Source organism: Canis aureus, chromosome 4 (genome assembly GCF_053574225.1).
Source record: "Canis aureus isolate CA01 chromosome 4, VMU_Caureus_v.1.0, whole genome shotgun sequence".
NCBI lineage: Eukaryota > Metazoa > Chordata > Mammalia > Carnivora > Canidae > Canis > Canis aureus.
Genome location: NC_135614.1, coordinates 37,756,794 through 37,767,358, shown reverse-complemented (window position 1 = coordinate 37,767,358; position 10,565 = coordinate 37,756,794). Strand labels below are relative to the sequence as shown.

Here is a 10,565-nt window from a genome sequence, read left to right as displayed (position 1 = left end):
GAAGCCTACACATAGGAAAAGCAGAACAAACAGGGAAGGACGGGATGCTGTGGAAGGCAGATGTTCCCTGTTGATCTTCACCTCCGGGAATGCATGCTTTGTATAGTCTTCCCACATCGAGTCAGAGTCAGAGCTATTCTTTGTGTCCAATAGAGTATGACAGAAGCCCAGGTCACAAAAAGGATTGCAGTTTCTGCCTTAGTTTCTTGGATTGCTCACTCTGGGAAAAGCCAGCTGCCATATTGTGAGGACACTCAAGCAACCCTACAGAGAGGCCCATGTGAGGAGAAACTAGTATCACCTGTGGACAACCAAAATCAGTTTGAATGGGCCACTTTGGAAGTAGACACTGCAGCCCCAAACAAAATCTGGCTGCAACCTCATGGGAGACCTCAAGCCAGAACCATACAACTAAGTTGCTTCTGAATTCCTTTCTTTTCTTTTCTTTCTTTTCTTTTCTTTTCTTTTCTTTTCTTTTCTTTTCTTTTCTTTTCTTTTCTTTTTTCTTTTCTTTTCTTTTCTTCTCTTTTCTTTCTTTCTTTCTTTCTTTCTTTCTTTCTTTCTTTCTTTCTTTCTTTCTTTCTTTCTTTCTTTTTTGAAGCTATAATTGATTCTTGAACTTCAGAAACAATGAGAAATGATAATTGATTGTTGTTGTTTTAGGCCATAGTTTTAGAGTATTTTGTTACCCAGCATTTGATGACTAATACAGATAGATTGATTCCTAATGACTTACCCCATCCCTCAGCTGAGGTGGGAGTAGGAATGTGATCCATATCTAGCCAATCAGGAAACTGTCTCTCTCTGTCCTCAATGATTGGTTCAAAATGAACACCTGACCCAAATCAAACCAGTCAGAGGCAGCCCCAGGATTTTTGCTGGAATCTTCAAGGTAGAGGCTTTCTCCCTCCCTAGAAATTGCCTCACTAGTAAGAAGTGAGCATGGGGCTGCTAGCAGCCATCTTTATTTTTTATTTTATTAAAAAAATTTTTTTTATTAGAATTCAATTTGCCAACATATAACATAACACCCAGTGCCCATTCTGCCACATGCCCCCCTCAGTGCCCATCACCCAGTCACCCCAACCCCACGCCCACCTCCCCTTCCACTACCCCTTGTTCATTTCCCAGAGTTAGGTGTCTCTCATGTTTTGTCACCCTCACTAATATTTTCACTCATTTTCTCTCCTTTCCCTTTATTCCCTTTCACTAATTTTTATATTCCCCAAATTAATGAGACCATATAATGTTTGTCCTTTTCTTTTTTTTTTAATTTTAATTAATTTATTTTTTATTTATTTATGATAGTCACAGAGAGAGAGAGAGAGAGAGGCAGAGACACAGGCAGAGGGAGAAGCAGGCTCCATGCACCGGGAGCCCGACGTGGGATTCGATCCCGGGTCTCCAGGATCGCGCCCTGGGCCAAAGGCAGGCGCCAAACCGCTGCGCCACCCAGGGATCCCTGTTTGTCCTTTTCCAATTGACTTATTTCACTCAGCATAGTACCCTCCAGGTCCATCCAAGTCGAAGCAAATGGTGGGTATTTGTCGTTTCTAATGGCTGAGGAATATTCCATTGTATACATAAACCACATCTTCTTTATCCATTCATTTTTCGATGGACACCAAGGATCCTTCCACAGTTTGGCTATTGTGGACATTGCTGCTAGAAACGTCGGGGTGCAGGTGTCCCGGCGTTTCACGGCGTTTCACTGCGTGTGTATCTTTCGGGTAAATTCCCAGCAGTGCAATTGCTGGGTCATAGGGCAGATCTATTTTTAACTCTTTGAGGAACCTCCACACAGTTTTCCAGAGTGGCTGCACCAGTTCACATTCCCACCAACAGGGCAAGAGGGTTCCCCTTTCTCCACATCCTCTCCAACATTTGTTGTTTCCTGTCTTGTTAATTTTCCCCATTCTCACTGGTGTGAGGTGGGATCTCATTGTGGTTTTGATTTGTATTTCCCTGATGGCAAGTGATGAGGAGCATGTTCTCATGTGCATGTTGGCCATGTCTATGTCTTCCTCAGTGAGATTTCTGTTCATGTCTTTTGCCCATTTCATGATTGGATTGTTTGTTTCTTTGCTGTTGAGTTTAATAAGTTCTTAGCAGCCATCTTTAAATCTCAGAGAGAAAAGTTGCCTGAGAATAAAGACAATACAGATCAAAAGCAAAGTCAGAAGATGGGAAAGACAAATTTTAAGTGACACTATTTGAGACCTGGACTCTAAAGACACAGAAAATCAGAACTACCACCTCTTCTTTTCAGTTACTTGAACCAATTTATTCGTTAAACGCCTCCCCCCACCCCTTTTTTCTTGCCTGAGCCAGTTTTAGTTGAAACCAGAAGTCCTAACTGAGGCAAGAATTCATATATTGTTACCAGGAAGTTCCTAAAACAAAACAAAACAAAACAAAACAAAACAAAACAAAACCCCTCACGATCACTCTGTAAGTCAGTGGCTTAAAGTAGGGAAATAATGACCTTAGTCACAGAGACTGGAAGGGAAAAAACAGCAGTGAACTTGCATCAGGAAACCTTCAATTCCATTTTGGTCACTAACCCCCCAGTATGACAATGGGTCAGAGGCTCAGTCTCTATGAACCTTTTTTTTTTTTTTTTTTAAATTCAAGTTAATGGGGTGCCCGGGTGGCTCAGCAGTTGGGCATCTGCCTTTGGTGTGGGGTGTGATCCCGGGGTCCCGGGATCGAGTCCCACATTGGGCTCCCCCCAGGGAGCCTGCTTCTCCCTCTGCCTGTGTCTCTGCTTCTCTCTCTTTCATGAATAAACAAAATCTTTTTAAATTTTTTTTAAAATTCAAGTTACTTAACATATAGTATAATATTGATTTTAGGAGTAGAATTTAGTGATTCATCATTCATGTGTAACACCCAGTGCTCATCCCAACAAGTGCCCTCCTTAATACCCATCACCCATTTAGCCCATCACCCTTCCCTCCCCTCCAGCAACCCTCAATTTGTTTTCTATGATTAGGAGTCTCTTATGGTTTGCCTCTCTCTCTCTGTATTTATCTTTTTTTCTTTCCCTTTCCCTGTGTTGATCTGTTTTGCTTCTTAAATTCCACATATGATGAAATCATATGATGTTTGTCTTTCTCTGACTGACTTATTTTGCTTAGCATAACATTTTCTAGTTCCATCCATGTTGTTGCAAATGGCAAGATTTCATGCTTTTTGATGGCCGAGTAATATTCCATTGTGTGTTTGTGTGTACATCACCTTTTTTTTTTCTAAGAGAGGAAGAAAGAGAAAAAGTTGGAGGGGCTGAGGAGAAGGAGAGAATTTTTTTTTCTTAAAGATTTATTTATTTGAGAGAGAGAGAGAGAGAGAGAAAGCCAGTAGGGGGTGGGGTAGAGGGAAAGAGAGACAAGGAGGCCCCCTGCTCAGCCAGAAGCTGGACTTGGAACTTGATCCCAGGACTCTGGGATCATTACCTGAGCTGAAATCAAGAGTTGGATGCTTAACCAACGGAGCCACCCAGGTGCCTCAGAAGAGAGAGAGAATCTTATGCAGGCTCCATGCCCAGTGGATAGTCTGATGCAGTGCTCAGTCTCACGACCCTGAGATCCTGACCTGAGCCAAAATCAAGAGTCAGGTGCTTAACTGACTGAACTACCCAGGCGCCCCACATCTTTATTATTCATCATTCAATGGACATTTGGGCTCATTCTATAGTTTGTGAGCCTTTATGATCCTTAATTGCCACACCTCTCTAGGAAGGGAGGGGCACTCACACTGCCTGGTCAGTTTGTTGAGATAGCTAAATGGGAATGCATTTGAAAGGGCAGAGCCTGAGGGCACCTGGGTGGTGGTGGCACAGTTTGTTTAGTGTCAGACTCCTGGTTCCAGCTCAGCGTCCTCATCAGTGGAGTCTGCTTAAGACTCTCTCCCTCTCTCTCTGCCTCCCCTCTTCCACCATCTGCACTCAGTCTCTCAAATAAATTAATAATAAAAAAGAAAGGGCAGAGCCTGGCATATGGTTAAGACTCAATCTACAGAAGTTTGCAAATAAACTTTCCCATATATACACATTCCCCCTTCTCAACAATTTCTACACATCTGCCCCAGTTCTCCCTGCACATCTGGGTGTCCAGCAACTTTGGACTAGAGCAGAAAGGCACCATCTTGCCCTGGCTTCTGTCTTCGTACAGCTGGGGTATAGGTCTATGGGATGAGAAGTAGGAAGCCATCAAGCTCCTGCTCACAAATGTCTGGATATACACACACAACATCCCACTTCTCTCTAGCAGAGACTTAGGGTATATATTTCAAGAAGTGGCAAAACTGTTCAAGTCAAGTTTAGGGGATCAGAAAGTACTCAGCCTACCATCCTTCACTTTTCCTCAGTTGGTGGCACCATTTTTCTCCCAGTTATTCAGGCTGTCACCATGGAACCTTTGTACAAATGGAAGCCACTCCTTCCTCCAGATTAGTGCTATCTGGCAGAACTTCTTTTCCGTGATGATGGAAACATTCTCTATGTTGTCCAATATGGTAGCCACACATGGCCATTGGATCTCCTCAAATGTCACACCCTGAGACCATTCCCCCCCTCACACTTTAGTATTTTGTCTTAATGTCACTTATCATTCTCTGAGACCATCCTATTTGATTATTACGGGTCTAACCTTTACCACCCGTCTAGCATGTAAGCAGAGAGCTCGGCTCTCTTGCTGACACCACTGTATTGCCCCGCACCTGGTTCAATGCCTGGCACAAAGCAGGTGCTCTGTATTTTTGGATGAATGAATGAATAGGGATCAGAGAAACCTAGTTGAATCCGGCTCTGCCTTACTCTTACTCGCTGAGTTTGGGCAAGTCTTTGTTTTCTGTTGTGTCAAGCGGGAGAGGAGACAGTAGGATGTCCGCCTGGAGCCAGCCGCTGGACTTCTGGCACTTCTCTGTTCCCCACCTGTATAATGGGTGTGAGCTCACTCAAAGGTCTCAGGGTGGTAACGCTGCCTTATAAGGCAGCAGAGCCGAGGGCGGGCGAGGCCGTGTGGGTGGAGAGAAATCACAACATCCGGCTGGGGGAGCGGGGCGGGTGCCGGAGGCCGGGGAGCAGCTGCGGAGGCCAACCACCTCCTCTGGACCTCTACCCGCTTCCGATGTGCACTCTCCAGAACGGGCCAACCCAAAGGAATACCGCTGGACAAGTGGCTCAAAGCAGTTCGCAGCCGGCCAGCAGGAGGCCCAAGATAGCAAGTGCATCCCTACAAACCTTAGAAAAGCCAAGGATAGTCAAGGGACCCGGGTCACACCCTCCTCTGATGGCCCAATTGGAGTGCAGCGATTAGAATGACTGACGCTCCTTTGACCCAATCAAACATCCGGCTTCCGGGGCGTGACCCAGAGGACCCACCTCTGCTGTCCCAGCAGAGGGCTCGGCCCTAATTGGCAGTTCGCTATCCTACGAAGGCCCAGAAATTCGAACCTAGGGGCTGAACGCCCCCCTCAGGCCAACCAGGAAGAGATGACGTATAAAGTCCCGCCTCCCTTCTCCTTTGAGCTAATCCCTGGCTGGGAAGGCGGGGACTAACGAAGAGGCTGTCTAATGGGGAGACGGCGCGGGGAGCGCCCGCCCGGTTATTGGCCGCGTAAAGTAAACAGAGGGCGGGGCTGGGCGGGCCGGCGCCGGGTGGCCCCCGGGAGGGGGCGGGGCGTGAGCGGCGGGCGGCGGCGGCGGCGGCGGCGGCCGGGGAGGCCCGGGAGGCCGCGGCGCGGTCACTGCCAGCCGAGCGGAGCCGCGCCGATCGCCATCCGGCCCCGGGTCCCGCGAGCGTTCCCGGCCGGCGGCGCGGCCCGGCGGGCCCCGCGGCGCCGCAGCCCATGGAGCTCGAGAACATCGTAGCGAACACGGTGCTACTCAAGGCCCGGGAAGGTGAGGCGGCCGAACGGGCGGCCGGGTGCAGGGAACGCGGGCGCGCGGCCTCGGAGCTCAGCTGGGCGCCCCAGCAGCGAGATCCCTAGGGCAGCGCGCCCCGCACCCCGCGCAGAAGCTAGCCCTTCCGGCCGGTAGTCCTCCGCACCTGCCCGAGGGTGCCGGGGCCCAGGAAGGGGCGGGGGTCAGGCCACCGCCCTCGCTGCGCAGCGGGGCGGGGGGAGGGCGTGAGGCGGTGAAGAAGAGAGGAAGGAAGAGGGAAGGGTGGGACCCGGGTCCTTGGAGAGCCTGCCTGAGGTCTCCCCCAGGTGATAGGTGAGAAGATGCCCCGAGAAAGCGTAGCCTGCCCCACGTGCCTCGGGCCCAGACCCTGGCGCCCAGACTGGATCCGCGCAAAGTTGCTGCAGGATAAAGGTTTGGGGAATGAATGAGCGGAGCCACTGCGGTAGCACAGCCCACCCCGGTTGAGGAAACTACTGGTCACATATGTTGCTCTGTGCCTTAGGACACCGGGGACAAAGGCGAATGGGTTATGATTTCTGCCCTCAGGAAGCCCACCGTCTAGTGGGTCAAATGGGCACAGAAATAAGTGGGAGCTGAGCTTTGAAGGAAGAGAGCATGTGGAACTGGCAGGACTGTAAGTGCAGGCCTGGCAGAGGGAGCAAGTCTAGTGAATGTGAATTGAGTTCCTCAGAGCTCCCACTGCAAACGTTCCCAGGCACCTGCTCTCTGAGGGTCTTGGGGGACACAGAGGACCAGACCTGGTCCTCGCCTGCCATTGTCCACCTCAGTAACATAATCACAGAACGCTCATTCTGTGTCCTGTCTTGTCTAGGGTGCTGGGGATCAGCCGTGAACAAGACCCTTCTTTTTTGAACTCTAGGGCAGAGAGGTCATGACATGGTCATTTCTTCTCTTTCCTGGGCTTCCGGGCCAGGTCATCTGTTTCACTTTTCTGCTCCATTTTACAGGTGGGAAACAGGCCCAGCCTAAGGACTCACCCCCAATTCATACAGTGAGACTGTGGTTGCCCCAGGCCTAGGACACAGGATGCCCCCAATAGTGTGTAGGAAGCCCAGTGGAGCCCTCAGATGGCACAGCATCTGTACCCCCTTCCTGCCCAGTGTGTGTTGCCCCCTGCGAGGTGCTGCTTGGAAGTAGGCATGGCAGGCCGGGTCCCCAGTGCTCGGAGTCTTACTTATCTCCTGTCCCTTATCAAGTCTCAGGGCTAGGCCTTCCTCCTAGCCTCTGGGGGCATCTGCCGATTCTGTTCTGCCTCGTCATCCAGCCAGCTAGGGAGGAGGGGTGGGGAGAGCCTGGCCAGGCCTCCCTCCTTAGGGCTACAGCCAGTTCAGGCTTCAGGCCTGCTAAGCACTGCCTTGCCTGGCCAGAGAGCATAGCACCTCCCGACAGGCTTCCTCAGGCCATGGGTTAGGTGTAGGGGGGTATGGCCAGACCTGGACTGATGCCTCCGCTGGAGAGCCCTTACCCAACCTGGTCCTGCCCCTCCCACCTGCAGGCTTCTAGACAAGTCTCTTCTCTCTAAATTTGAGTAACCCTTTTTGTGGAATGGTTGGGGATAGGACCTGAAAACTAAGAGAAATCCCTGTTGTCACTCAGTCCTAAATCCTGGCCCCTAGGCTGGCTGCATGGGAACCCCTTCATTAGCTGGCTGACAGCTTGGGGCTGGGCCTTTGCCACCTCCCCAAAGGATCTGAGGCCCTAAGTGGTTTGGGAACCCTGGGTATGTGTATTCACTGGACACCTAATGGATGTCAGCATGGTGTGTTTGGCGGGAGAAGGAGTGTGGGTTGTGGTCCTAGGGAGCTGGGTTTGAATCCTGCCTCTGGCACCTCCAGGCTTTGTGATCTTGGACAAATTGGTTCCTCATTTCAAGGCCTCTGTTTTCTCCCAAGGTTGTGCCTGGTACGGCAGCATTGCTCTGAGGATGAAGTGGGGCAGTGCTTGGGGGGCTGGGGTTCCGTCTTTCCTTGCCCAGGTGCCCAGAGGCACAGAGAGGGGGCCAGGCTAGGCTGGGGAGAAGCCCCACTGACTCTGGTGGCAGTTCCAGGACAGGATATTTGCATGTGACTCTTGCTGCTGCCTTGATGTGGCCTGGCGGAGGGGGAGGAGGAAGTAACTAGTGGGGGGAGGCCAGCGGATGGAGAGTTGGGTGAGGGACCTGTGGTGGGGTGGGCGGGTTGCGGGGGGGAGTTCCCCTTCTGGGGAGGCCTTGCCTCGGCTTGGGGGTGGGGGTCTGTTGCTCATTCACAGTGGAGCAATGACTGTGGGGGATGCTGGGTGCAGGCTGCAGGAGGGCTGCCAGCAAGTTTCCCAATGGGTGTCCTGCAACATTTCCTCCTCCAGGCAGCTTAGGTCACAGAAGCCCTGGAGGGACTCAGCTCTGCCCCCTCCCTGGAGCAGCCCCTTCCCCTGTGCCACTTGCTTTCAGCTGGGCCAGATCGAAACAAGGCTGGGGAAGCAGCAGGGAAACTGAGGCCAGGCAAGGGGAAGTGGCTGCCTGAGGTTGCCATGAGTTGTTGGAGCTGAGGCCCGACTCTTGCCACAGCCCTGCTAAGCACTAGGCACAGACTCTCCCAGGCACTCTGACAGCACCTCTGGAGGTGGCTTTGGATCCCTAGTACCTGTGAAGAAATTGAGCTCCTAGATGGGCCTAAAGTGTGAATTGGAAATTCAAACCTCTGTCTGTGGGGCTTTAAGACTCAGGCCTTTCCATTTTCAACCTCCTGGCTCATGGGCCACATCTGGCTAGCTCTCTAACATATTTAATTCACTTGGCTACAGTGGGTTTTTACAAAAAATACGACCCAGTATTGCACACAACAGTCCAGATCCCGGCTGGCCAAACTGAGCCTGCATTCCTGCCTGGCCACAGCCAAGCTGCAGCTGCCCCTATTGGAAGGGGTGGATATGGCCCAGTTCACCACACTCCCCACCACTCCCTGTTGCCTCCCATCTGGCTCACATTTACCATACCTATATGGCTTTCTAAGCACCTGAGGTGCTACTCTGGTCTCAGCAGCTACTGAGAGGGAGTCAGCTAGGTAAAATAAGGCAGGTATCTAGGCCATGGAAGCCCTTGTGTACTGAAGTGGCATCCCAAATGCCTGCCCTCTTGCCACCACATTGTTTGAGTCTCTGGTAGCTCTGATGCAGGGCCAGGTAATAGGGGCTTGAAGCTTCCTTAGGGACATAGGCTGCCCTCCTGCTTCTGGCGTCTCTCAGGGATGTTGCACATGTCCAGGAATCTCTTCCTTCTGTGCCTTGACTTACAGAGTTCCTATCACTGTCATGTCCTCTACTTTCTACACCTGAGAAACCCTTACCTGGTAGGAAGCAGCCAAGGCTTCCTGGAACCCCCTGCCCCCCTCCATTCACATCACCCCCCTCCCCCGGTCTGGTGGCCTTGTCTTCACCACCCCTCTTGGATCTTGCAGCCCAGGAGCCCCCAGCAGGAGGCCCAGGGTACCTTGGGTGTCCCAGAGCCCAGCGAGGGCATGCTGAAGCATGCAGAATGGAGACCTGTGGTGCCTCTTGGAGTGGGCCGGGCCTGGGCCTGGGCTGAGCCCAGAAGGCCTCTGGGTACACCGAGTGCTTGAGGGGAAGCGTGGTGGCTGTGGGACTGGAGACCCAGTGCCCCTTTGTTCCCGTAGGTGGTGGTGGGAATCGCAAAGGCAAAAGCAAGAAATGGCGACAGATGCTGCAGTTCCCCCACATCAGCCAGTGTGAAGAGCTGCGGCTCAGCCTCGGTGAGGCCTGGGTAGAGACTTGGAGGTGCTGGAGGGCCTCTCCTCAGACCTCACCCCTGGGGCAGAGGGGCATGGTGGAGGGTCCTGGGAGCAGGAAGATTGAGGCTGCACCACCCAACCCAGTTTCAGTTCCTGGGCTTGAGATGGGTGGAGAGCACAGTGCAGACAATGGGGGTGGGGGTTGAGGGAGGGAGTGGATGAGGAGCAGGGCAACGACATATTTGGGGCAGTCTGAGAGAAGCAGAGGAAAGGAGGGCCTGGCCTAGGGTTTGAGGGGTAGAGAGCACAAGGGAGGCTGGAGCCAACCCACAGATTGATGCATAAGGAGCCCCAAGCCTGTGCTTAGCACAGCCTAGCCTGGTGTGGGGTAAGTGTAAGGTGGGGGTGGGTGGGCAGCAAAGCCTTGACCAGAGGGGCCGGGACCCCGGCTCCTGCTTATCTTGGTTGAGGCCTCAGGTTTGTGCAGCACCCAGGGTTGTCTCAAGCCCTCTGATGGCCTGCATGTGGGCAAGGAGTATACCGTGGCTGCTTCCACCGCCTGGAAGGAGGCCTAGCCTTGAGCTCGCCGGAAGCCACAGCTTCCTCCTGCACTTTCGCCAGGCAGGCAGCAGGTTTGGGCCTAGCCTGGGCCGGGCCGGAACCTCACAAACCACACCCAAGCCCGGCACTGTCACGTATGTAGGTGGTGTGAACCGGGAGATAGCAGGGAAGGTGAGGGCCTACCTCTGGAGCCATACTCCTGGCCGTGTGATCTTGAGCTAATTACTTAGCTTTTCTGGGCCTTAGTCCCAAGGTCTGATGGAAATAAGAGTAATGCCCATCTCAGTGTTGTAGTGAGGGCTCTAAAGGAGATAATGGCTTCCATACTACAGGGCTAGGAGCTGCTGTTGGGG

The 10,565-nt window shown here is 52.2% G+C and overlaps 2 protein-coding genes across 9 annotated transcripts in view; one reads left to right on the top strand and one right to left on the bottom strand.

Annotated features, from left to right (window-relative positions):
- GRK6 (G protein-coupled receptor kinase 6) overlaps positions 1-10,565 on the top strand; it is a 28,537-nt gene that overhangs the window by 7,077 nt on the left and 10,895 nt on the right. For 2 of the 4 annotated variants that reach the window (XM_077895378.1, XM_077895381.1), the window contains exons 1-2: positions 6,211-6,316; positions 9,577-9,672. In XM_077895378.1, the coding sequence (XP_077751504.1) occupies positions 6,226-6,316; positions 9,577-9,672 (187 nt within the window). In that variant the 5' untranslated portion in view covers positions 6,211-6,225. Of the gene's footprint in view, positions 1-5,751; positions 5,903-6,210; positions 6,317-9,576; positions 9,673-10,565 lie in introns of those variants that run through there. The other 2 variants (XM_077895379.1, XM_077895382.1) reach the window with 2 other exon arrangements.
- Positions 1,106-10,565, bottom strand: part of LOC144312545 (uncharacterized) — a 25,106-nt gene continuing 15,646 nt past the window's right edge. For 3 of the 5 annotated variants that reach the window (XR_013378047.1, XR_013378046.1, XM_077895386.1), the window contains one exon: positions 1,106-2,142. The gene's annotated coding sequence lies outside the window, so the exon portion shown is untranslated. The remainder of the gene's footprint in view (positions 2,143-10,565) is intronic. The other 2 variants (XR_013378045.1, XM_077895388.1) reach the window with 1 other exon arrangement.